This window comes from Fusarium odoratissimum (assembly GCF_000260195.1).
Source record: "Fusarium odoratissimum NRRL 54006 unplaced genomic scaffold supercont1.1, whole genome shotgun sequence".
Classification (NCBI taxonomy): Eukaryota; Fungi; Ascomycota; class Sordariomycetes; order Hypocreales; family Nectriaceae; genus Fusarium; species Fusarium odoratissimum.
The window spans coordinates 3,895,479-3,920,231 of NW_022158687.1; the positions used below are offsets into that span (position 1 = coordinate 3,895,479).

Consider the following 24,753-nt stretch of genomic DNA (forward strand, 5'->3'; position numbering starts at 1 on the left):
TACTCGACACGTACATTCTCATTCTCAGACGGTACACTCGTTCCTTACCTTACCTAACCTTAGGACTTAGTTTCCGTCTGAACTGGGCGCACGCTCATCAAGGCGGGCAGGTTAAAGTAAATAGCACTTTCCTTGCCAACCTTCAGCACACGGAGCAAAGGAAGCAAGGGAAGGTGCTCACCGTATCCTCCGTTTCGGCCGTATCCAATAATTCTACTCCTGTTGCTCATCATCTCTTTAATATTCTTGATATAAGCTTCATTTCGCACCACCAAGCTATTACTCATTCTACATGCCTCTGATACTTGACTGGCAATTCCGGGCGTCTTCCAAGTAATTCCCAGTACTCCGTTCCGGATTGTATCATGATATCAGTTATCCTCAAGATAGAGACAGAATACACTACACTCATCGTCACGCCTTGATTCATTGCCGGTGTATGCAAAAATACCCGTGCAAGTCTCAGCGCTATTCTTTACCAGGTGTATCCATCGGCTCCATCTTGGGCATGGAAATCATCCCTCGATTCAAACTACCCATCGAATACGGTGTTGACTGCCCTGGAACTCTACCTGTCCGTCAACCACTATATAGAAAACCATGCCAAGGCGTCCTCACCCCATCTCCGGCCCTGACTCAATCGTGCGGGTCTTGGTCCTAGAGAAATGGAAGACAAATTTCGCTGTTGATTGCCCACTGATTTTCTCTTCTAGCTCGGTTTCTGAGCAATAGCACGAACAGGGTCTCGAGACGGTGCTCAATATCGATCTCCAAACAGCCTTTTCCCCCAATCGTCTCTATCATCCATCTCCACTCTACCGAGCAATTTGCTCTAGCACTTGGGCTCCTTGTGCATCCCTAGGATCACGAAATGGACTAAAAGCCATGTGCACATCAATTTACAACTATGACTTTCTTTTGACTCAGTGGCTCATTGTATTGTTTAGGTGGCTGTTGTTCCCAGCCGCGGCGTCCAGCGATCAATCGTGAGTACGGATATTTTTCCTAATAATAATAAAAAACAATCTGCCCAGCTCCTAGGATCTTCCACGAAAATCCAATCAACATCCAATGTCCTGCCGCCTCCTGTCTCCGGCCTTGTTAAAAGCCCCTTGACAACAGGACTGGCTTCTTTCCGAACTATCCACCAAGTCCTTGTCCCTGGATTTCTCGCTTGAGCCCAGTGCCGACGAGTGCGCCGTGCCTAGGCGGCCAAGATCAACGCAGTTGACATGGTCTTGGGTGGATCATTATAGAGCAGAACCCGAGATGATGTTGTTATGCCAGAACCAGAGCGTTTCGACAAGTGGCAGTCTCGACATTTTTCAGCCAGTCGTCAGTGCTCTCCTCAGCGCAGAGGTCGTCTGCTGGACTGCATGACCCTGTCATTGGCTTCTTGGCTCTGTTGTGTCTCCTACACCACTTTGGCACTCAGATGAATCACGGCGCTACCCGTAGCTGCCATGAGGCTCTATTGTCTCATGTTTGCTGCAATGGTTCTTGTGACGTTGGCTTGGATTTGAGCATCGTCTCAGGTCAAGAATTACGTTTTGTTCGATTTTTCGACACACTGTTGCTGCCCTTCTCATAGCCCGCAGCGTATCCCTGTTCCGCCGTGGGATGCACCAAGTGTCAGGTCATGTCATATCAGGTCACGCTTCAGCTACCCGCAGCAGCGTCATCCTCTGGCAAACGCTTCTATCCAGTAACCTTATGTATCAACCCTCCAACATGTCGTGGCTACGAGAGCCGGCCATCACAGAAACTCTACCGAGCACACCATCACAGCACACAGCAGGTTTATGTCTGGGATCTGGTGATTCCTTGCTCATCGATTTCTTCAATATTACCTACCTTACCTAAGACCCAAAGTTCAAGGAGAGACTGGTCTGATCTGGTTTCAAGCCTAAACATGGCCCTACAGCGGCTGGGCGCTAGCGAAAACGTCGTATTAAACAGTATCCGCATTGTGCCCTAGCCCAAGATACTCTGGCGAATCAATCAATACGGTCTACTGAGGCAAGGGACAGGACCCCATAAAAGATACATTGGCATGCACGAAAGGTACCTCGCTGGACTTGTGAACCAAGCCCATACTTTCTGATTCCCAAGATAGTATCGGTACCTTACTTTGACCGCTAGACCCGTAATTCCTGGCCTCCACGACCCTTATTCGCCGGTTGTTAAGCTCACTCACTCTCAAGAATCACGATGAATGAGGAGAATGTTACCCTGTAGATTGACCAACAGTTGAGCAAATGCGATCAAGAACGGAGGTTGAACCCAGGGGATACACCCACCAAATGTTCAACGTGTATCCAGTCGAGCTATACATATGATTACCAAGTATTAGTTACATATGCACCTGGAGGCTGTTTCATTCCACACACAGCCATTTCCATTTGTCCAACACGAACATTAGAGGTTGTCTACCCATTCACAGTAGAGGCACAACAATGTCACGGTTCCGCGATGCCACACCCAGGCCTTTCATCAGCCACTCAGGATTCGATTCCATAATCGAGGGCAGACCAGACTACTGGTCAACCCCAGCCGTGGCTCACACGATCGCGCTCTCTCCCTCACCGTGCGTTCAGGTGACTCCCAATTCAGCTACCGCCTTGACCAACTCGAGCACAGTTTTGTGACAAGTTGGGGATAGTAGATCAGCCAGAGCCGCGATCACCAAGCCAGTTTGGGCCGTTTACCGCCCTGAAGCCTCCTATACCAGTGGACCACCTATTTGGACTACAATACGGATGTTCATTCCTTCATTCCCTTGACTCAAGCATTCCGAGACTACTGCTACTACTGAAAGTTAGAGACTTGGTTGGCAAGACACATACTATCTATCGAGGCGGATCAAAGCCGAGACAATAACAACTCTGCAGAGGATACATGACCAGCGGCACGAGCGGTACAACCAATTCTCTGGATGTGCCAGAAGATTGTGTTCCAATCATATACAACGCCTGCTAACCCAAACCGGCTGACGGTGGCTTTGTTAGACAGGAGCCACGAGAATGCCATCAAATTGAAGTTCATGTGCTTCAAGAGCCTCGAACTCTGGTTCCGTTCCGGGCCCCTTCTTTTCGTCTGAGCTGGCTCCCGAGGCGTTATAATTTTGACTGATATGATCTTCCCTGATCCCTCTCACCGTGTCGACTTGGCTCTGATCTACAACTACGTCCTTTCGGAGATTCGTACACCAATAACCTCACAAGAAGAAGAGCAGGATGCTTCTGGTGCACACCCGTGATCACCATACATACATGGTCCGTGGCCGGTTGACAATGCAATCTAGGTCCACATGCCCATCAGCGCAACCACATTCAACCACAGCTCTCCACATGCAGGATTTCGGGTTGTGGGACCAACCCTGCAGCCTCTTTGGCGTCTGGCAAGTATTGCGACGTGAAGGTTACGGAGGATTTTTGTTGAACTCGATCGCCAACGTCCAAGACGGGTTATTTCTTCAACAGCAGTGTTGCATTGCCCCTTGGAACCCCGGAATAGAGCCCGAAACAGCAGAGCGTTCGTTTCGGTCCAATGCCCATTGTGATGAAAATTTGTCCAGGGCACACCGACATTCGATGTTGAGATTTCTCGGTTTTCATCCCTGATGAGCGAGGCTGATCCCTTCTTCACTAGACCTGAGTCCGCTGAAGGGGCCCTGTTCTATTCATATCGCGGCTTAAAATTTCGTCGCCTCTTCCAACACTGCGACTGGGCGGCTTACTCATTTCACGCTTGATCAGTGGCCATTCACATTCGCCTTGTTGTTTACAGCGTGGCTAGCCTCTCCTATTTGAAGATCATGACTCATTCGCTATGAGGGAATGGTTATCATTTTCCATCGCTGCACCATTATCAACAAAAGAACACTCGACATCGGTCCTACGTGATTTAGAATGACTGCTCGCATATTTTCGCATTTTGTCAAATAATAAGCTAGCAAGGCAGTTCCACAAGATGATCTTATTTGAGATTTTATGCGACCGTGCAATTTCACTTATCCTAGCGGCCCTTTATTGTATGGCGATCCACCTTTTACTCTGTGGTTGTCGTGATTCGACTCGTGATTCTTCATGTGAGTGGGCTCTTGTAGAACCCGTTTTGACGTTTTGGAGGTCGATCTGATCAACCTCAAACGGCCGTTTCCCGCTATGAACGATCATGTGCTGTTCACAAGCTTTTGTTCCATGCATTGGCCACAACGGTGCCCGTCCTATGTCTTGAACGGCGCCACCGTTTCGAGTCAGATGATTTGGCGTCTTTTGGGTTCATTCCTCCTCATCTTGACATGATCATCCCACCCGCATACTGGCGATCCCCGAGATAGCAATATCCTTGGTATGCCTCTGATAATAGTATCAATCTCAAAGACGGCGCATATCTCCTATGAAGGCTTCAATTCTGAACCGCAGTTTTCTGTACTAGGCTTTATCTTGTAGAAGCATGAGAATTCGGAAGCAGAATGCCTTCGAGTCAGTCCCATCGAAGACATTGTAACCTCTACCATGGTAGCTATCACCAGTTTCTGTACCTCATTGTAAGGACGTCCAAGACAGATGGAACCGAAGTTCCCGTTTGCATGATCTCGTGCGCATGCGTGTCATGATCTTATACACAGCCAACCTTGTTTAACCGCCCGTTCCGTCGTGCCCTGGAATTGGTCGAGTCAACCGTACATCAAGTACATGATAGCATGAGTGAATGCGTGGTATTCCATGCCGCCTGTCACGCTTTTGTTGTCCTAGGACAATGACGGCTCATCTCGAAGACTCGAGCTTATCCTCGTCGAGAAACGAAACGAAACGTTGATGCAAGCCCCGCACCCTTGCAGATTGAGCCACGCCCATGTGCCATGCTTTCATGCCCACCACCACTTCTCTGATGGCACCCAAAACTCCCGGAACGGCTTGTTTCTCATGTCTGCTTGGCTGGTGGTGTGTTGGACCCTTGTCCTGATCTTGGGCGTAAGCTAAAATACTTGGTCCAGGTTAGCCTGTTCATTGCTTGTCCTTGGCCCTATCAAGGCTATCATGCACCGCACAGTCTGTGCCCGGCATGTGAGTGTGTACGTGATAAGGCAGAGATATTGTGAACCCAGGCCTACCATGCCTAGCGGGGACTTCTGCATCTCGAATTTTCTTTCTTGTCGGCTGGGTTTTCTGATCTTGGATCAGACGAGCGATCTTCGTATTATTTCCCTCTTTCAACATGGCACACTCCGTGATCTGTCAGCCCGCTTGTCCATATCTTGTTTAACATAACTCTCGTGGGGTATACTGAGACGGCGGTGAGATAAAGGCACCACGGTTTGTTGTACCTTGTAGTTCACATTGGGCGTAGAAGGTGATGCATAGTATACGTAATTGACACAGGAACGGTGTCATTGCGTCAGGATCAGATCTGGTAGCCATCATGCAAACTCTATACAAGTGTGTCTCAACTTGCAAGATATCCGAGCGTCCTTAGGTCAGTTCTTTGGGTTGTTAAGGCTGTTGAACCGCCACTGAGGATCTTGGAGTTGATTGGAGCCTTCTTAGAGGACTCCGTATTGGTTCGGCCGTGTGTCAATGGATCTTTGATCGAACATTTCGATCTGCTTCGATGAAGGACTCCCCCCATGAGAGTGTTGCTCGGTATACCGCAACAATGTCTGTTCCAGCATGTATCTGTCCCCTGATTCGACAAGTCCTCAGTGAAATAGGTACATGTTTCGATTAGTGTCGATTTTTGACCAAAATGTATTGCGCAGGCGTCTGAACACTGGCTGTCTATTGAAGAATGTTTCGTTTCACAGGTGTCCATCATCGTTTCTTCCGAGTAGTCTGGGTCGAGTAGCTTTATCTCGGGATATCGAAAGCTGGGTGTCTAAGTCAGGGGGCTCTTGAACGGCAGAAGATAGGTGATTGATTCAAAAAAGTGTCATAAAAATTACAAGGGTATTATTTCGATGTATTAAAACTGTATTCAAGCTTGCCGGCATTGCAAGTATTAGCTTTCGTGAATGTCTGGGCAGTACAATGACTGTAACTTAACTTTGAACCCTTCTAAATCTGCTCAACTATATGTAACTGGACATTGCAACATGTAATATTGTTGTAGGGTTGCTCGGTAGATGGCACTGTTGGAGTCTTCGGCTGGCTCGTCCTTGGAAGTTCCTCAATGGTTCAGGGGTCTCTCGGACATGTCTCCTTCTAATGACCCTGGAGATCTGCCACAACTAGAAAATTTACAGACCAATGAGACATGGGAGTCAACGATATAGACAGGACAATTAGATGATAAATTGTAGTATCGTATGTGTGGGTGACCGAATCTTGGTGGGATCGAAGTTTCATAATGGCGGCGGACGACACGATTACTGCTCGAGGGACTGAGAGACCCTGAAGAAAGTGAGAAATGTTTTCGTTAGTCTTATTACAAGAGTTAATCAAGAAAAGAGAATCTCTTAGCAACCGGCTGATCTGTGAAGACCCCATGTGCCTGTTCTTAGCTTTCTGACCCCAACTCAGGTCTTGCAGTGCATTTCTGAAGCCAAGTACTATTCTTGAAGGAAGTAAAGACCAAATATGTTCTTGGAATCATTTCCTCGTGATTATTTGATGTTTGTATCCTGTAAAGGGGTTGTGCGGTTGGATGCCGACCGAGAGCTCGAGTCCGGGGGTTAGCCCCTTTTCCACATTTGATGGAGAAGACGCATGTTGACAGGATGAATAATGTTGCGGTGCATTGCGAGATGATTATTTATGTTTTTTGTCGTAGAACAGATGAACCAGTGGGTGTACAGTGAACAGTCAGTCGATGCAGGTCGCAATGTTCGCAAGATGGAGGGAACAGCACATGAACCATCACCCAGTGTGTTGGAGTTCTTTACATCTTCGGGCGTTTCTGCATAACAAAAAGCCTACTTGATATGTAAAGAAGTCTTCAGAGGGCATAGGAAGCTAGAGACGGTGCTGGGAGAATGTTTGCTGCCTGCCGAGTTCCCTAGCCATGCCCTGAGATCTAGGGGATATATCACGGGCGATGGTTCTACAGCGCCAGCACCGCAGAACAACAGCACACGCACACTATTATGTCAGAGAAGCCGCATATATAATTTATAGAGATGCATATACGATAGAATGCCCATAATGGTTGAGTTACATGACACCCCTTGTTTCGTCTGATGTCTCATTTACACTCTAATATCCACTACAATTACTTGTTTACTCTATTGTGCTAAATGCTATATAAAAGCCTGCCACTTGACCAACACTGCGAGTGCACTTGGGCGTTTGTATTCCTAGGCTCCCGTGTTAGGAGTTCGTTTCGTGTTGACGTACCTGAGCCACACTCCACAGCCTTTCTCTTTCTGCACCTCCACTCGCGCTGCAAACGCATCTTCACAAATCACCTAGTAGCTAGCTACTTAGTTGGCAGTGAATCACCGCCTCCTCATTCACATGGAGTGGGGTATTCAATCTTCTCTTCTATTGTCTCTCTTCCTTTCTTGCTCCTACTTCTCACTTCTTCTTTTCATCCTCACCCTTCCCTTCTTTCTTCACCCCTAAGCCCAACATCTGCACTCCATCTTGGACTTCTCTTGGACTTTATTTCTCTCATATTTCTTGACAATCTCGCCGTTCTTGCACGGCAAAGTCTCCAACCATGGCTAGACGCAAATCAAAAGCTAGACCTTGGAACAAGAATAAACAAAATGTTCCTGGTAACATTCCTGTCAACTCGACGATTGACACAAACTCAGAATGGAACACAAACGCTGGATGGACTCAGACCACCACAGCCAACTATCAACATGTCCACGTGCCTCTCACCGAGGTGACTCCTATCTGCAAGCCTGAGGATCGAGGACGATATGGCCACAAGGAGTCTCGAGAGCGCCTTGAGTCGCAAGGCTACCATCCGTTGGTCACTAGCATGACCAAGGAAGAGGTCGAGGCCTCTTACGAAGAGAAACGCAAGAAGAGCCTTGATAAGCCAGATTTCATTGAGTATGCCTGCGAGGGAAAAGAACAAGGCTTCGAGGGTCGATATACTTCCGACAGGAATCTGCTTATCAAGGCATCCGAGTCCTCCTTTGAGAGAAGGGATGAGACACCCGAACTCACCAAGGAAGCTTTCAACGGGACACACCCCCAAGGTCTTCTAATTGCACAGCACCTTGCTTCGCTCGGCATCAAGCAGCTTGAGAAGCTTGCCCTAGCTCGCCCACGAGAATGGGACACCCTTTCCAAGGGTATGGCCATTTGGGATTTCACTACCAAAAGTTTCCATGGCGAACCCTCCGGTCACGTTTTTTTGTGTCTTTTCCCAAAGATTTCTCAGGGAGCTTTCAGCAAGTCACCTGCCCACAGGGAATCGCGAGGAGAGGAAAAACTTGCTCGAAAGAATATCGTCAAGCAGATCAGGTGGATTTACTTTCTATGCGGTCCTACAGAGCTACCTGCTTGGCATCCCGAAGAAAAACTCAAGATGCAAACCGAGGGGCCGAGTGCGGAAGTCTGGCGCTGTCGCACCACAGGTACAAAGCCACCGCTGGTTGTGATCAACATGGCCAGGTCCATCCCAGACATCAGTAAACTCGACCACATGATGCGAGACTATGTCGACCAACCCAAGCATCTCGACTATTACATGTCTAAGCAAGTCGCACTGAAGAATATGTTCGGCCTACGTAAGTTCCATTGCCTTCTACATCTGTGCTTTCGCTCACAAATCACAGTCACAAGCATCTTCAACAGAAGAACAAACATTCGCGTTCTTCACTTTCAGAAAACGCCGCTTCTTGACCGACGACTGGTGGCCTGCATCCTGCGTGCTTGCCCTCATATTACCACACTTGGCATCTATCAATGCCCCCTGATTCACTTTGGTGATGTCATCTGCCTTTTGGACCTTATCCACGAGGTCAACTTGAACCGCAGCAGTCAGAGCTTGCCGCTGGTAGAAGCCTTGGACTTTTACCCTCTATACCATGCCGGCATGCCCTTCAAGTTACCCATCAACGACGAACTCACAAAGGCAGAGAAGGACCGTGGTATGGAGCCTGCCGCAAGGGAAACACACGGATACGGCATCACTTGGACCTACATGCCCAACGAGGTCCTTCAGCGAGGCGTTTTCGCTATTCTCCTGAAAACTGTTCTAAAGGCTCGCAAGATGGGCATCCGTCTCCTGATGGATAGAGACGCAGCCTTCATGAAGTACCTCTCGGATGTTCCCATGCTACCCGGCATCATTTTTCAATTCCTAGACGGCTTGTACCGCTATCTTGATCTCAAAGAGGCTGGATCCGAAGACAACACCGCCATGAAAAGAGCGAAGTACGACATGATCCTGGCCGTACACGCCGGCCTACAGTCGCCGTATCGCAACACCCTCGACCCCTCCGATGACGTTACCCGACGGGTCACCTCACTCTTTTGTCGTTCGTGCGGGTATAAGATGTTGGATATTTTCTTCTGCAGCAACAAGATCGGATTGCCACCTCACCGACGAACCTGCGCTGGGTGTGAGTTCCAGGCTTGTCTCGACAAGCAGAGCGACCATCAAAAGCATCACGACCTCAATTTGATGGGACGTTTCTTAGAGAAGGACTGGGACCCCAAGGGTTTCAACGTTGATGCTCCGGTCCATGACGATGGCCAAGAACTCCTTTTTTTGCACACCCGAAAAACCACAAACGATCTCCCTCTGATGGTGCTCCTCCCAAATGGTGAATTCGACCGGCCGTCGTTCCAGGAGCAACTTATCTGCGAGCATAAGGAGAACAACGACTGTCTCCAGGGCCTGCCCACTCTTCAGAGCTTGCTCCTACAAAAGGACGCTGAGAAGGCCGATGCCAAAGACCATGCTCTCCACGTTGATGCATGCCGAGCCCTTTCGATCATCATGAATCACCATGACTTCGAGCTTGCTATGCACGATAAAAATCACGGTGTCGGGGGTCATTTTTGTGAAGGCCAGGGATGGCGTCCTCTCTCCGGAGGCTTCAGAGATAAAGGTGTAAGCCACACATTCGAGTCAGCCACGAAGGCGGCCGAAGACCTCAAGGTGAGGGCCGACATTGCAGAAGGTCGACGACCGGAGCAGGATGCTGCGGGATTTTGGTGATGTTTGGAAAAACCCACCAAGGTCAGCCCTAGAACTTGGGAATTCGCGGAACGTTTGGTTGCTTTTGATTTGTTGGTACATGGTACAATGCAGAACCCAGGATGCGGTTTTGCTTACGATACTGGAACAACTTGATGATAGCTACACGGAGGACAGAACGGGAGCTTTCGAAAGAAAATGGACGCTGGCTATGATGGGAGAACGGGCACAGCTTGGGATGGTTGGTGCTGAGATAGCTATTTTCTGATCCGTAGCCTTAATCAAGTTCATAGAACAAGCGGCAGCTCTCGTGAAATTTCGTCAAGACTCTGATCATCATGGCTAGAATGTATCATAACAAGTCTGTAAAGACATATAGATCTTGTCATCAGGATATGAGGTTCATGGAGGTTGAAGGTCGAGGTAGGAAAAGTGGATTCTGGGGTGAGTTTATCCACACGTGATTCGACGATTCGGCACTCGAAAGCAAACCTCAACTGTTCAAGGATAGAACCTTTCTCTGGCCAGAGTCGTCCGCCTCAGAATCAACCACGATGGCTTCATTTCTTCGCGCCTTCTCGCTATCAGTGAGATCATTGACCCCAAACAATGCCATGGGCGCTTTTGCGGCTCGCGCCAACTGGTCGCTCTTTGCCAGCCCCTCAACCACGCCCATCTCTCGAGCACTCGGAAACGGTTTGATGCAACAGACTCGCGGCATGAAGGTTCACAGTTCGGTAAAGAAGCGATGCGAGCACTGCAAGGTAAGAGAGGGCAGCCAGAAACTCGGCTTCAGGTCAAGGACTAGAGCCGGGCAGAACTGATACTCGATAGGTTGTCCGACGGAAAGCCGGCAAGCGACATAACGGATACTTGTATATCATCTGCAAGGCGAACCCTCGACACAAGCAACGACAAGGTTAATTCCAAATGACGAGATACGGGAGGATATGTACGATATGTGTGAACGAACTGCGAATCGGACATTGCTAGACAGGGCGACGGGAAGCATTGTGCGTGATAGAACGAACGAAACACTGGGCGATTCTTTCAGCGAGAAGCCTTGAATAAACATTCTCTGGAACTTGAGAAAAAGACGACAGCGCTGGGACTGGAACTGTTCGTCATGTACAACTACATCTACATTTACAAATGCTGCGCTACATACCATCGATATACCTCTCCATGCCTTCCCATTCCGTCTTTCCAATTGAGAGGAGATACCGAACGTGTGACTTGGAGAGAACAGTCAGTAATTGGGTCGAGAAGCGAGTGAGGGAAACATACAGCGTCTGTTACGTTGCGACGCCGTTCAAATTCGTCCCGGGCGTATTTTCGAGACTCAGCTCTTGTTGTAGGATCAGCGATCTTTTTTGTCCCGCGGAGAATAGTGCGGTAGAAAGCCAAAACTCGACCTCTTTGAATGAACTAGATACGATTCTATCAGTATTTGACATCATGAACTTGTATCAGACCCGAGAGTGTAGATCATACCTGGTCGAGACTTAATGTTGGCTTGAGACGAGAACCGCCTGGTCGGGTGGCATAGCCACGTCTAAATGTCAGCAAACGAATGCTGAGGGCCATTCCGCCAACTTCTACCTCGTTAAATGAGGAATAGTGAATTTTGACATTCCTTTGAAGTTGAGATATTGATGATAAAAAGCTTCAAACGTTGCTTTCTCATCATGTCGGACGAACCTCGGCTATCTAGAGGGTCTGGTCTTTCCGGTTCATCATCCCTTCATGTTGTTAGTGGAAAGTGACCAGGTTTGACAGAGACAGGTATATCACCATTCTCGTTGGAGGTTTACCATTTCGATATCTTCATCCTTTCTTCTTCATCAATATTGTCTATTTGCATCAAGACCTCACATCAAAACTATGACAGATACAAATGGCACAAAAGAACCAAGGAGATTGGTTGGAAGAAGACGGCAACGACCAGAAAACCCAATTGAGACGGCCAATAAGATCGAAGACGATGAGTTTCTTACACAATATGTGAAGCCAAGGTTAGTTTACGTTTATTAACTGTCAGACAAATCTAGTTATAACAAGCGTTGCATCTAGTAGTGAGGGTTGGTCAGAATGGAAACACCCACAAAATGAAGCAGCCTATACCATGAGCCTCATACGCCCTACTTGCATGAGCGATGGAGACCTGGAGGCATGTTATAACTTGGTAGAAGAAACAAGCGGCGAAGATTATCGCACTTCATCTCTCGGCTGGCATCCGGCCACTAAGAAGAAGGAGATGCGGTCTCCAGATCTTCGTTACATCCTTGTGAAAGACAGCAAGGACCACATAAAAGGCTTTACATCTTTAATGCCAACATTCGAGAACCATGAGCCGGTCGTTTACTGCTATGAGATACATCTGAAGCCAGAGCTACAAGGGTGAGTCAGCCAAGATGACCGTTCCTGATACCATCCGCATTTCAACGGGGATTCGTCTATCATGCAGGAGTGTACCACATATAGAACACGGATGGCCGTTGAGCTAGCTGACATCCAATAAAGGACAGGTCTCGGCAAGAAGCTTATGGGCTACTTCACGGACGTCGCGGAGAACATACCTTCAGTTGAAAAGGCCATGCTCACGTGTTTTGTCAGCAACAAATCTGCCCTCAAGTTCTACGAGAAGCTAGGGTTCTCGAAAGATGATTACTCACCGAGGGAGCGAAAACTACGAGGAGGAAAGGTGGTGATACCCGATTATGTGATACTCAGTCGACAAACAACCTCTAAGAGAGTCGAGGCTTCGCGGGCGCACGAGCCTGGACTTCGATGAGAAAGGCTGTAGATACAAGCAAACACGGACTTTGTGTCGAATTATCGTTGCAATTGGTAACCCCAAATATGACTGCAATCCGTTTCTACACCAAGCGGCTGCGACCGCACGTAGTAATACGAGCTGCTTTGCAACCGCAACGAGATAAAAATCCGACTGGGCATTTTTCATGTCGATTTACATGTTCAGGCCCGCTTCAGCCGCAAATACCAAGCATTGCATTGCCCCATCTTCGATGGGACGCTATCACTCTGGATGTTCCAGCTTTTAAAGGGATGTCCACGTCTTTTCTAAGAATATCGTCGTGGAATGATCTTCGCAGTGGTGGCCGAACTTTGTCTAGTCTGACCTATATTGAAGCCCAAGCTGAGAGCTGTCCTCAACACCCTTTTGACTCTGACTGGGCAAGACTGGACACGACCGTGAGAGCTACCCAATTCAAGACTGATGGCCTCATGATGAGCGGTTCAACTAACCAGCTTGGGCGGCATTAATCTTCTGCAACTGCAAAGATCCCTTCACCAAGGCTGACACGCTGGGGGGGCCCAGGACCTTTTTGCTAGCACACTCCACCACCACACACCAACCATGTCAGCCCTAGGACGCTAGTCAGAAGCCGTGGCTGAGCTACCTTTTCTAGGAGGCAGCTCTACCGTGAAGCACCGCACTCGGAAAGTATTCTGCTTGCCGGGTTTGTCCAGTCCAGAGTTGTACAAGTTGCACAGCCAGCTTGTGAGACATAGCGTCGGTGCCAATGCGGTAGCTGCATGCAACCAAGGGATGATTTTCCATCATGTTTCTGAGCTCGAGGCGTCAGACGGCTTCTAGCTAGGCTCCCCTGTTGCCTGTCCTGTCGTTGAAATGAAGGGCGACCTAGCTAACGTGGAGGCTTAGAGCTGAAGCTCTGAGAGGAGAGGGCTTGCTTGTGATACGCCAGTCTGAAACGAAAGGCGAGTACCGTGCCGAGACTGTTGATTGTCCGTACGAGTTTCTCTCATAAGGCGCCGTTGCCGTCCTCTTGGCCGTTGTTCTTCTTCCTCCTCCTCCTTCCTTCAACCCACACTCTTTCTTCTTGGCTCAAATTCTGTTCAACTATAAATCAATTACTTGGCCAATTGACTCACGCATCATTCACAATGGCCCAGCAGTACTCTCAGGGACCTAATGTCCAGAACCAGGAATGGCAGAACAACCTCTGCAATTGCTCGCCCTGCGACTCTTGCCTGCTCGGCACTTTCTGCCCCTGCATCCGTATGTGATCTGTGTCACAAATTGATTGCAATTGGAAGACTGACAAACTCGCCATAGTCTTGGGTAAAACCGCCGATCGTATGAGAGACCCTACTATGCAGACTGCCGATACCTGCAACAGCGATGCTCTTATATTCTGCGCGATCAACTGTGTGACTGGCTGTGGTTGGATGTAAGACGATTACCGGAGTCTTGTTCAAACCATCAACTAATACGCGGCTCCTAGTTACTCCATGATGAAGCGTGGTGAAATCCGTGAGCGATTCGGCATCAAGGGCAGTGGCATGAACGACTGCTGCGTCAGTTACTGGTGCCTTTGCTGTGCTCTTATCCAGCAGGACAACGAAGTCAAGTCTCGTCTCTCACAGGGGCCTATCACCCAGGGCTACCAAGCTCAGAAGGAGGGTATGCACATGCCGACATCTCCTCCTGCTCAGCAGCAGCAATATCATGATCAGAAGCCCAACCCTCAGCAGCAGGCCCCTCAGCCCGATTATCAGCTTCCTCAGCACGGTTACCACTCTCCTCAGCCTCAGGGATCCTACCCTCCACCTCAGCAGACTTACAACCCTCAGCAGCCCCAGTATTAGGCCATTCGACCAGGGAGTGTACAGCAAGATGGAGCCTCACACCGATATGACACCACAAAAAGAGAGAAATACATTTGAAGGGGGCGATCAGAGAAATATCTGGCATGTGAATTGACTTTGAGCGCGGACGGGTACGCGCCAACGGATTATACCTATATACCCAGTGACGAAGACGGTCATTTCTTATTTATATTATATTTATTTCGATGTATTATTTGCTTCAATGAATAATCTACTGTTCACCTTTCAGTCACATATGAAAGCGTCACACTTCTTCTCCCATTCTCTTTTGAATTGCCTAGTTCGGCGAAGGAAAATCAGCAGACAATATTAATGAAACTCTAAAAAAAAAAAACCTTCACGCTTCAGCTCGAGAGACCCTTGCAAGCTATCATTTATGATTCCACTTGACCTTCCCCTTCGAGGTATGGTTTTGTTTCGCTATGTAATGATGCTTCCCGGGATTACGGTCTGTGCACTTTGATATTTCGGCGATTTCCATGTTACAGAGCTATTCCGATGCTCGGAATCACAGCTTGTGAGATCAGAGTGGGGATTATCAGATGTAAGCCATACTAAGCGATACTTGAGAATTTACTGGTACAATCGCTCAATGATATATACACTTACGGACTGGTGCTGACGTTAATCTCCCCTTCTGATCCTCGCAAGATGTATCACAATTCGGACAGACCGGCAGCACTTCAGTATCCTGGGGGTATCAATAAAAATTTCATTCATGATCTCTGTCCCTGTCGTTTTTTCAGACTGACAGCAAAACGCCCACGCCGCACCTCTATAGTGGTTGGACAAACGCCTATTCAGATCTACGGTTATAGAGGCCCTTTACCCTCAACCCAAATCAAACCCTTCTGAATCTTGTGCCCAAATCCCCAATGCAATTGAATGCATATAAACAAACCAGTCCATTTTTCCGAATCCCTTTCCATCATCCCATCATTTTTTCCAAGCATATATCATTACGCATAAAGCTTCTTCTCATAAGACTCCATGTTGACGTTGCCCTCCAACTGGGCGCTGGCTGTTCGAAGCTCGAAGCGCAGCTCACCAGCCTCGGCACTCTCGTGCATAGTCTTAAGGCTGGTCATACCACTGTCCTGGAGAGAGTGCTTGAGACCAGCAGCGAGATAGGGAACAAACTTGTTGATCGAACTATTGCATGTTAGCATTCACGGTTCCATTCGGCTTTGGGTTATGACTTACCCTCGGTGAGCAACAGCGCCAGAAACACCCTGAGCAACCAGGACGCTATCACCCTCAGAAAAGTAACGGGCAGTACCAGCATTGCTCTTCTGGCTGTCCTTACCACCGTTGCCGGCCTTCTTGTCCTGCATAGCATCGATACTTCCCATGCCTCGGTAAGCCTTGACGAGCTTACCCTCGCGGGAGACGAAAGAGGTGCCGGGAGACTCAGTGGTACCAGCCAAGAGACCACCCATCATGATGGTAGAAGCACCCAGAGCAAGGCCCTTGACGATGTGGCCAACGTTCTGGATACCACCATCGGCGATACAAGGAACACCGAAGCGGGCAGCGAACCGGCTGACGCTGTAGACAGCGGCAGCCTGAGGACGGCCGACAGCCATAACCTCCTGAGTGATACAGGCAGAACCACTGCCCATACCGATTCGGAGACCGTCGACACCAGCAGCGATCAGAGAAGCAGCCTGCTCTCGAGTCACGACGTTTCCGCCAATGACGTCGACACCAGGGAACTCACTCTTCACCCACTTGATCATCTCAATCTGATACATGCTGTTACCCTGAGAGCTGTCAAGGATAACGATGTCAAGGCCAGCGTCAACCAGCTTCTTGAGGCGAAGCTTGTCCTCGGGGCGAGTGCCAATGGCAGCAGCGCAGAGGAGCTGCTTGCTGTCGGGAAGCTTGGAGGCATTGGGGAAGTGCTGGTTCTTGGTCAAATCGGAGCGAGAGATCATAGAGACCAGGTTGAAGTCCTTGTCGACAATGGGCAGCTTGCCCTTCTTGGACTTGGAAAGACTCTTGTTGGCTTCGAGGAGAGTGACGTGCTCGGGAGCAGTGACAAGGTCAGTAACCATGACATTGGAGACGGGCTGGTCAAGGTCCTCCTCGAACTGGAGGTCTCGGTTGGTAACAATACCAAGCAGCTTGGAACCAAGCTTGCCGTCGGCTAAATTTTTTCTTGTCAGCCCAATATTCTTGTGCGGGGCAATGCGACCATAGATGACAAAACAACGAGTTGTGGTGTGATTGATCATAGTAAATAAAGTCCCCATGACAATAGTCTATACGGTGGAACGAAAGTTATATAAAAGGGTGTATAATCATGCAATCTTGTGAGAGGTGAGAATGCTGTAAAACACTTACCAGTGACTGGGAAACCACCGAAACCCCACTTCTCCTTCAGAGCTTTGGCCTCACCAACAGTGGTGTTGCGATCAATGACGATAGGGTCGAGGATGAAACCGTTCTCGTATCGCTTGACCTTGCGGACCATATCGGCCTGAGCCTCAGGAGAGCAGTTGTGGTGAATAACACCAAGACCACCCTGGAGAGCCATGTGGATAGCCATCTCGTGCTCTGTGACAGTGTCCATGGGAGACGAGACGAAGGGAGTCTTGAGAGTGATGCGCTTGGTGATGGGCGCATCGAGAGTGACCTCAGAGGCAGCGAAGCCAATGTAGCCGGGTAGAAGCAGGAAGTCATTGTAGGTAAGACCACCGTGCTTGGTTGTGTCCATAAGCTCGTGGATGTCGAGGCCATCCTTCTGCTTGTACTCCTTCAGCACCTCGAGGGCTGTGGTGTAGTCAAGGACTGAGGCAGACATGACTGGCAGATAAAAGAGTATATGACGAGAAGAATGGAAATGTGAGGTCGAAGGCGAGTTGAGTCGATAAGCAAGCTCTGGCCTTTAGTATCGACTGCTAAGATTGATAGAACGCTTCTTCCCGAAAGAAAGAAGAGAGAAAAGAATTGGTGGTGCTGCTTCAAAAACTTTTTTATGGGACGCGGGACCCTGTAAGGTGAGGGGCGACTTGGAGGGGCAGTTGCTTCTCTGAATGGATGAACTTGGTCAAGGCTCGCGAGACAGGTGGGGCCATCCTCTTTTTTTCCTTCGAAGCTCTGCTAGTTTTTCTTGCCGAGATCGCTAAAATTAATAAGCTCTTTATCACCACTTTGAAATTGACTTACCCTGCAGCTGTGGTGTTAAAGTCTTATTATAGATAAACTGCACTTGTTTGCGAACTTGTATGGCTTATGATAATGAATAAGCTAAGTGTTTATTGGGTTTGGCAAGTTGTGCTTCAGTCCTGAGTATGTGTGAGTTGTCAATCGTGACAGACCCTTCACAAACTGAAGTAGACCTTGACTTCAACGTCATTTCCCCATCGAGTTTCAAGACCCAATTCCTTCCAGGCTTTTCCAATGTCGATCTCAAGTACGCGAGTATCAACCTTAGATATGGCCACGGTATGCAAGGGTATCACCTTTTCTTGAACCGTGATCAGGAAATCACCTTCGATCGTCAAAGAAGGGAGCGTAGAGACAAATATCCCTAAATATTGTCAGATTTTAGTCATCGTGAAGAAACAGTAATACTTCTTACCTAGGATGCCAAATGCTTTAACTCGCGTATCAATCAAAGCACGGCCATTCTCTCGCTCTTGAACATCGCTCATGAGGATTGCTGCTGCGCCAGCCATCTTGCCCAGCAGGCCCAAATTCGAGATCACGACATTGCCATGCTTCTTGCTGGATAGGCGAGTTAGAGGAAAGGCGGAGAGAATATCATACCCTCTGACAGGCAATGAGATAGTAAATAGTGACTCTGGGCTCTCGACCTTGGTAGGATGAGAAACCTTGCCCGTGGTATGAGCACGAACCACATATTCAAGATCGTGAACCACACCAGGGAACGCTGAAAGGGAAACCAATTCAGTCAATGGCCGAGAGGAGATATTGAAAATGGCCATAATAGGGCTTCCGGTATGTGAGGCTCCTGAATCATGATTAGTACACACTACTCACCTCCCTCTAGATAATTCTCACCATGATAGCTTCCAACCTTGAGGAGTAAATCATCGTCGTATCCGATATAAGGGTCAACGGCCTTTCCTAAAGAGCTTGGCCGGAATATGACAGTCTTACCCCGCGGGGTGTGACCACTCATTTGCTCAATAAGATCCATGTCATGCTCACCGGGAACATCAGTGATATAAATTGGACCTCCGCTCACACATCTGGCCGCAGCATGAAATCCAGAATACTCATGTACAGTTTGGAACATATCCCAATCCGGAAGAACATTTAGATGCTGCATGAAAATAGCATTGTGCGCATTTGTCCACACGTGCCAGGGATGTGAAGCAGGAATCTCAGGGAAGAAGTCGTCAGAGTTTCGTACAAGAATGGTAGGCCGATTGGTTGGCATCTGCGAGTGGAAGAGTGCCTCCGGGAACTGCGACATACATGATATCGCCTTGGCACTGAAGTGACGAAGTGTCGAGATGGTCCACGCATCGAGGTACGTATTGATCAGATCTCGGCGAGGGGAGGCTTCAATCCACGTGTCGATCATGAACTGCGCGTCCGTCTTAACAGCATCGATACCGGCATCCGAAAGGAATCGATAAAAGTCATCATAGAATCGATTCACATCTTCTTGTGCGATCACCGTCATCTTCCCACCTAACGGAAGGTTTCGGCGGTCAGCATCTTCCCGTGTCACTTCGATAGTCTTGTATGTCTTGGCAAGCTTGCCGTCAGGGGCAATGCCACCCCAGTAGCCCAGGAGGGCATGCCAAACAGCAATGTGTTGAATATGTGGATGGTTCTGTCGAATATGAGATATGGTGGATTTCAAGCCTTTGGGAAATGCCTTGGGCTCCGCTTCAAAATCATTCCAGCCATATTGAAACTGGCTGGGGCCGCGATAATCGATCGACTGCCAGTTGTCATCAATGATGAGACTCGATACTTGGATGTTGTGCTCAGAAAGCTTATCGAGAGCGTCGAATATTTTCTGGTCTGTCAGTCGTTGCCCCAGAGCGTTCCATGTGCCTGTGAATCATTAGTTCGTGGTCCTTCGAAGTTGACCATACTCAAGAACACACAGAAACCCAGTCCATCAAACCAGTATTCTAGCCACTCTGGTTTGAAGTCATTCTTCAATGCGGATAACTCCTGTGACCACTCATCGCTGGCCTTCTTTGTTCCCGCAACCATATCTCGAGCATGATACATCACAGATGCAATGGCGCAGTCGAAATCGTCTCCAACCGAAACAAGAATAACGGCCTTTTCTTCGGAGAGACCGTCATTTCGGATCTGAATTGTCAGATATTGCAGGAAGCTGTATCAGACACACTTACATGAACTTGAAGCTTTCCATTGGGCTCGCTTCGAAATACTGACAAGACATGACTGACACCGCCGACGGCAAGGAACACTAGGTTTTGACCTTGGGGGCTTAAGAAGCAACAGAGAATGGCATCTTTATCGAGGTTAAATTGAGAGTGCCCATGGCGAGGTGCAAGCCACGGTGACCATAGTCTGACAAGAGAAAACCATCTATGTCCGGTCAGATAACATGGTCGCTAATGGATTTTCGGTACGTCGTCGTGTCACTCAGCTGAACTTACCTGACAAAAGAGCCCCAGGGAGTACCGACACTGATGTCTCTGTACGTAGATTCATCGCCATTTGCAGCTGGAATGACTGCTTCGAGTGACCAGAGTGAAGTTCTAGGTGATTGACTCAAACGTGGCTTGACACTCCAGTCTTGAGAGTTAAGATCAGGAATTAAATCAGAGAGATCACTAGAAGAAATCCTGTTAGAAGCATTGACAATCAAGCCATCATTGAGACCCTGTTCATCGCGGATCCATCTCCAGTCTGCATCAGGACTATGTCGAAACTTGAGAGTGAATTGCACAGATGCTGTAAATGAGAAGGAAGACGTGAAATAGAATCGTGCCATAGAATCATCCAGTACTTGGAGAGTCTGAGGAACTCCAGTCTCTGTGATGGAGGCTACCTCCAAGTCCTTCCAATCTGAGCCGTCTACTGAGTGCCATACTGAGGCTTCCCATGGCTCAGTGGCACGGAACTTGGGTATCTCAAGGACAGCCGTCAAAGTGACCTTTGTGCCCTGGACAGGTGTTACTTTCCCGAGAGGCGGGAAGCTTTGCAACACAACCTTCATGTCTTCAGCAACAGGCGGCGGCGAAGGCTTCTGTTTGGCGATGTAAATTGCCTGGAAGACATCGCCAAAGTTGTAATTGTCAGAAGGCATCGCAGTGAAATGAGAACAAGAGGAGCAGACTTGATTGAAATAGGTTTATTTAGCCAATTGACTGAGAAATTCAGACTTCTCATGTATGAAATTTAGTGAATATTTTAAACGTATGAATCAAGGTAACAGACATAAAATCACATCAACAAGTTTGATGTTGTGTGACGATGTTCGTGTTTACAAGGCATTGTCACAGAAGCTCACGAAAACGGACAGGCGTTGGATTATAGTGGAGTTCCAGTGGAGTTGGAAGTGGTTAGTAATGAGCCCCTCTCATTGGCTCCGGTTTTGGTTTCGAGTCGTTCTGATTCGGGGACGGCCGGAATGACTAAGCCTTCCGCCTCATTGCTCAGGCTGCAAATTATCTCAGTAAAGCTTCTAGCCGAGCCAGATCGAAAGATTTCATCAAACCACTCAATTCAGCGTCGACCCTCCAAACCTGCGTCATGGCGTCCCGGAGACTGGCTTTGAACCTCTCGCGAGGTCTGCGAAACCGTGCTGGTCTTTCGGCCGCCGCTCCTTTCACACGAGGCTTTGCCACTCCCTCTACCGTCGGCAAGACTCAGACTTCGACTCTTAAGAATGGATTGACTGTGAGCATCATCATCCGAGGTCAATTGGCCTCGACAACCACTTGGGAATGGCTTCCTGACACGCCCTTCTGATAGGTCGCTACCGAGCACTCGCCCTTTGCGCAAACGTCGACCGTCGGTGTCTGGATCGATGCCGGTTCCCGGGCTGAGACTGACGAGACCAACGGTACCGCCCACTTCCTTGAGCATCTCGCTTTCAAGGTTCGACAACCCATCAATTGGCCGAGACCAATCGTTAACAATGAAATCAGGGTACCGCCAAGCGAACTCAGCAGCAATTGGAGTTGGAGATTGAGAACATGGGTGGTCACCTGAACGCCTACACTTCGGTCAGTCGGATGAAGGGATACGGGATTGACTGATGCTAACGACCGTCCAGCGCGAGAACACCGTCTACTTTGCCAAGGCTTTCAACTCTGATGTTCCCCAGTGTGTCGATATCCTCTCCGATATTCTCCAGAACTCCAAGCTCGAGGAGTCCGCCATCGAGCGTGAGCGCGACGTTATTCTCCGAGAGTCCGAGGAGGTTGAGAAGCAGGTTGAGGAGGTTGTTTTTGATCACCTCCACGCTACCGCTTTCCAGCATCAGCCCCTTGGCCGCACCATCCTTGGCCCTCGACAGAACATCCGCGACATCACCCGAAAAGAGCTCACCGACTACATCAAGAACAACTACACTGCTGACCGTATGGTTCTTGTTGGTGCCGGTGGCATCCCTCACGAGCAGCTCGTCGAGCTCGCTGAGAAGCACTTCTCCGGTCTTCCCTCAAGTGCTCCCCAGACCAGCGCCTACCTTGCCTCCAAGCAAAAGGCTGACTTCATGGGCTCTGACGTCCGTGTCCGAGATGATGGCATGCCTACTGCTAACATTGCTCTCGCTGTTGAGGGTGTCAGCTGGAACTCTGAGGACTACTTCACTGCCCTCGTTGCTCAGGCTATTGTTGGCAACTACGACAAGGCTGTTGGCCAGGCTCCCCACCAGGGCAGCAAGCTCAGCGGCTGGGTCCACAAGCACGACCTCGCTAACAGTTTCATGAGCTTCTCCACCAGCTACAACGACACTGGGTAGGTCTTGATGTCATACCATGAATTTTGAGGTAACTAACTTGCCATAGTCTCTGGGGTATCTACCTTGTTTCCGACAAGCCTGACCGAGTTGACGACCTTGTCCACTTCGCTATCCGTGAGTGGATGCGCCTCTGCACCAACGTCAGCGCCGCCGAGACCGAGCGTGCCAAGGCTCAGCTCAAGGCCTCCATCCTCCTGTCCCTCGACGGCACCACAGCCGTTGCTGAGGACATTGGCCGACAGCTCGTCACCACCGGCCGCCGCATGGCCCCTAACGAGATTGAGCGAAAGATTGATGCTATCACCGAGAAGGATATCATGGACTTCGCCAACCGAAAACTTTGGGACCGGGATATTGCTGTTAGCGCTGTGGGAACTATCGAGGGTCTCTTCGACTACCAGAGACTTCGCAACACCATGAAGCCCAAGTTTTAAGGTAGAGAGGGCTGATGGGATTGTGAAAATCGAAATAAGGGTATAGAGTGTATGAGATACCGTTTACAGGCCTAGTGTACCATAAGATTTCCTCTGTTCATGCTAGGTAACACGGAGTTGTGATAATTGTGTCTTGACTGTACTGCCATCCGTAGCTAATTGCAATTTTGTCATATCGCGTCTGTAGTGCTTCTGAGGTAGCGTCTATGATCTCCCTTGAATTAGAATGTATTGTGTCATGATCATTGATTAGATGAGAAGATGGACACCTAGCCCTCCTCTGCCATCTCCTCGTCGACATCCTCACCAAACATATCCTCGACTGTCCCACCCTCAACTCCATCTCCGCCAATATCTTCAGGCTCGGGACCCTCAATACCCTCCATGGCATCACCCCCTTGATCCTCTTCCTCATCGTCCTCTTCATCCCATACATCCTTCAGTCCCCAACTTGTGCCACTCAGTACGAACCGTTCGCTTGGTAGTCGCACACCCCATTCACTGGGCACAATTTTAGGCAGTGCCACCTTGTTGCGTTCGCGCGCAAGTTCTTGCATGTAGTCTTTGCTAATTCCCCCACCTGCGTTTCCTCCGCGGAACTGGTAGCTGAGTCGCGCAGCAATGGCGAGCTTAACGGCATTGGCTGTGACTGCAGCGTCGCCTGCAGGTGCTGAGATTGCTCCAGCGTTTGCTGATGGCTTAGAACCGGCCTGTGTGACATATGGGTCGCCGGAAAGATGTAGCGCATCGCTGAGAACAGATGAGGTATGACGGTAGGCGAAGTCGAGAAGGAGGAGGGGAACGCGTGGCTCGTAAGCGGTGACGCCTTGCGATGTGAGCAGTAGTTCGATAAGCCTTGAGTCGCGCGGTCGAGGGGCGGTTGTTGATGGCGCAGGAGGAGGTGCGTTCTGTGAGGCCGCAGCAGCAGGTTGGCTAGAAGAGGCCGCAGTGGTTTGTGTGTTTGGTACTGTTTGCGAAGTGCCTGCTGATGAGGCGGGAACCCCGTTTGTTTGTGGTTGACTTGATGACATCTTGATCGATGCTGCAATGCTTCGTAATAGGTATCTCGGATGCGACTGTCTGTGAAAGCCTCAAGGCGATATCACGCGAAGCATTCGAGTTCGTGTTTGGCAAGGCTGAGAGACGCCCGTACTATGAATGAGTGAAGTTGACAAAATACAACTGATGTATGTGAATGAGAGTGCTTTGATATTTGGGAAAAATGCAGTAAAAGTTAACGTTCCAAGTCGAGAGCTTATTGAAACTCGAATTATTTCCTTTGCGACGGTGAAGTCGCATGCCGCGTGCTTTAGCCGGAGGTTTCGATAATCCGAGACGTGATCTGGTAGCGATGGGTGCACAGACCACACCTTAAATTCTTGTGCGCTCATTGCGATGAAAGAGCTTTCCTAAAGAACAAAGTCATGAGAGTGACGGGATCAAAATAACCTTATAATAATGGTCTAGATGACAGAATAAGGTAGTGATCCTAACTGAGTTAGTCTTAGAGGCCATTACTGGATATGACGTGAAAACGGCAGGAACTCTTGAATCACACTTTCTTTCCTCATTATCATATGTCTAAGGTAGGTAGGTGGCCACTGGCGGAAGTCGGATTTC

General features: G+C 49.0%; 11 protein-coding genes across 22 annotated transcripts; 7 read left to right on the forward strand and 4 right to left on the reverse strand.

Moving 5' to 3' along the window:
- Positions 1-83: 83 nt before the first annotated feature.
- On the forward strand, positions 84-1,978 carry FOIG_01360 (uncharacterized protein; the record flags this gene model as incomplete). Its single annotated transcript, XM_031198174.1, has 1 exon — positions 84-1,978. Exon 1 carries the CDS (start codon positions 1,640-1,642, stop codon positions 1,976-1,978), a length of 339 nt encoding a protein of 112 aa, XP_031073941.1. The 5' UTR covers positions 84-1,639.
- Positions 1,979-2,856: 878 nt separating this feature from the next.
- FOIG_01361 (uncharacterized protein) lies at positions 2,857-4,064 on the forward strand. The gene has a single exon (XM_031198175.1). It carries the CDS (start codon positions 3,237-3,239, stop codon positions 3,621-3,623), a length of 387 nt encoding a protein of 128 aa, XP_031073942.1. The 5' UTR covers positions 2,857-3,236; the 3' UTR covers positions 3,624-4,064.
- Positions 4,065-7,662: 3,598 nt separating this feature from the next.
- On the forward strand, positions 7,663-10,128 carry FOIG_01362 (uncharacterized protein; the record flags this gene model as incomplete). Its single annotated transcript, XM_031198176.1, has 2 exons — positions 7,663-8,689; positions 8,738-10,128. The coding sequence occupies 2 exons, from the start codon at positions 7,663-7,665 to the stop codon at positions 10,126-10,128; spliced, it is 2,418 nt and encodes an 805-aa protein (XP_031073943.1).
- Positions 10,129-10,607: 479 nt separating this feature from the next.
- On the reverse strand, positions 10,608-12,972 carry FOIG_01363 (uncharacterized protein). 3 transcript variants are annotated; one of them, XM_031198179.1, is made up of 4 exons: positions 11,902-12,972; positions 11,602-11,849; positions 11,395-11,535; positions 10,608-11,342 (listed from the first exon to the last, which is right to left on the reverse strand). In XM_031198179.1, exons 2-4 carry the CDS (start codon positions 11,692-11,694, stop codon positions 11,268-11,270), a joined length of 309 nt encoding a protein of 102 aa, XP_031073946.1. In that variant the 5' UTR covers positions 11,695-11,849; positions 11,902-12,972; the 3' UTR covers positions 10,608-11,267. The 3 variants fall into 3 exon arrangements, with proteins under 3 accessions (XP_031073946.1, XP_031073945.1, XP_031073944.1); XM_031198178.1 differs by having other exon boundaries at positions 10,608-11,535; positions 11,902-12,706; positions 12,783-12,943; XM_031198177.1 differs by having other exon boundaries at positions 10,608-11,535.
- On the forward strand, positions 10,662-11,031 carry FOIG_01364 (uncharacterized protein; the record flags this gene model as incomplete). Its single annotated transcript, XM_031198180.1, has 2 exons — positions 10,662-10,871; positions 10,942-11,031. The coding sequence occupies 2 exons, from the start codon at positions 10,662-10,664 to the stop codon at positions 11,029-11,031; spliced, it is 300 nt and encodes a 99-aa protein (XP_031073947.1).
- FOIG_01365 (uncharacterized protein) lies at positions 11,845-12,978 on the forward strand. 2 transcript variants are annotated; one of them, XM_031198181.1, is made up of 3 exons: positions 11,845-12,122; positions 12,184-12,507; positions 12,631-12,978. In XM_031198181.1, the coding sequence occupies exons 1-3, from the start codon at positions 11,992-11,994 to the stop codon at positions 12,899-12,901; spliced, it is 726 nt and encodes a 241-aa protein (XP_031073948.1). In that variant the 5' UTR covers positions 11,845-11,991; the 3' UTR covers positions 12,902-12,978. The 2 variants fall into 2 exon arrangements, with proteins under 2 accessions (XP_031073948.1, XP_031073949.1); XM_031198182.1 differs by having other exon boundaries at positions 11,845-12,507.
- Positions 12,979-13,320: 342 nt separating this feature from the next.
- FOIG_01366 (uncharacterized protein) lies at positions 13,321-17,090 on the forward strand. Of its 3 annotated transcripts, XM_031198184.1 has the most exons (4): positions 13,321-14,152; positions 14,210-14,324; positions 14,379-15,924; positions 15,983-17,061. In XM_031198184.1, exons 1-3 carry the CDS (start codon positions 14,038-14,040, stop codon positions 14,740-14,742), a joined length of 594 nt encoding a protein of 197 aa, XP_031073951.1. In that variant the 5' UTR covers positions 13,321-14,037; the 3' UTR covers positions 14,743-15,924; positions 15,983-17,061. The 3 variants fall into 3 exon arrangements, with proteins under 3 accessions (XP_031073951.1, XP_031073950.1, XP_031073952.1); XM_031198183.1 differs by having other exon boundaries at positions 14,379-17,090; XM_031198185.1 differs by having other exon boundaries at positions 13,599-14,324; positions 14,379-17,090.
- Positions 15,366-17,854, reverse strand: FOIG_01367 (inosine-5'-monophosphate dehydrogenase IMD4). 3 transcript variants are annotated; one of them, XM_031198186.1, is made up of 3 exons: positions 17,110-17,854; positions 15,967-16,912; positions 15,366-15,915 (listed from the first exon to the last, which is right to left on the reverse strand). In XM_031198186.1, the coding sequence occupies exons 1-3, from the start codon at positions 17,567-17,569 to the stop codon at positions 15,723-15,725; spliced, it is 1,599 nt and encodes a 532-aa protein (XP_031073953.1). In that variant the 5' UTR covers positions 17,570-17,854; the 3' UTR covers positions 15,366-15,722. The 3 variants fall into 3 exon arrangements, with proteins under 3 accessions (XP_031073953.1, XP_031073954.1, XP_031073955.1); XM_031198187.1 differs by having other exon boundaries at positions 15,366-16,912; XM_031198188.1 differs by having other exon boundaries at positions 15,454-15,915; positions 15,967-17,765.
- Positions 17,855-17,880: 26 nt separating this feature from the next.
- Positions 17,881-21,219, reverse strand: FOIG_01368 (uncharacterized protein). 4 transcript variants are annotated; one of them, XM_031198190.1, is made up of 7 exons: positions 21,169-21,219; positions 20,385-21,112; positions 20,115-20,313; positions 19,857-20,070; positions 18,793-19,803; positions 18,350-18,742; positions 17,890-18,298 (listed from the first exon to the last, which is right to left on the reverse strand). In XM_031198190.1, exons 2-7 carry the CDS (start codon positions 21,035-21,037, stop codon positions 18,090-18,092), a joined length of 2,679 nt encoding a protein of 892 aa, XP_031073957.1. In that variant the 5' UTR covers positions 21,038-21,112; positions 21,169-21,219; the 3' UTR covers positions 17,890-18,089. The 4 variants fall into 4 exon arrangements, with proteins under 4 accessions (XP_031073956.1, XP_031073957.1, XP_031073958.1 ...); XM_031198191.1 differs by having other exon boundaries at positions 20,385-20,998; positions 21,068-21,219; XM_031198189.1 differs by having other exon boundaries at positions 17,881-18,298; positions 20,385-21,219.
- Positions 21,220-21,389: 170 nt separating this feature from the next.
- FOIG_01369 (mitochondrial-processing peptidase subunit beta) lies at positions 21,390-24,444 on the forward strand. 2 transcript variants are annotated; one of them, XM_031198193.1, is made up of 5 exons: positions 21,390-21,630; positions 21,706-21,831; positions 21,882-21,959; positions 22,010-22,695; positions 22,746-24,444. In XM_031198193.1, the coding sequence occupies exons 1-5, from the start codon at positions 21,484-21,486 to the stop codon at positions 23,131-23,133; spliced, it is 1,425 nt and encodes a 474-aa protein (XP_031073960.1). In that variant the 5' UTR covers positions 21,390-21,483; the 3' UTR covers positions 23,134-24,444. The 2 variants fall into 2 exon arrangements, with proteins under 2 accessions (XP_031073960.1, XP_031073961.1); XM_031198194.1 differs by having other exon boundaries at positions 21,706-21,959.
- On the reverse strand, positions 22,889-24,730 carry FOIG_01370 (transcription initiation factor TFIID subunit 9B). Its single transcript, XM_031198195.1, has one exon. The coding sequence runs from the start codon at positions 24,162-24,164 to the stop codon at positions 23,403-23,405; it is 762 nt and encodes a 253-aa protein (XP_031073962.1). The 5' UTR covers positions 24,165-24,730; the 3' UTR covers positions 22,889-23,402.
- Between the last annotated feature and the right edge of the window lie 23 nt (positions 24,731-24,753).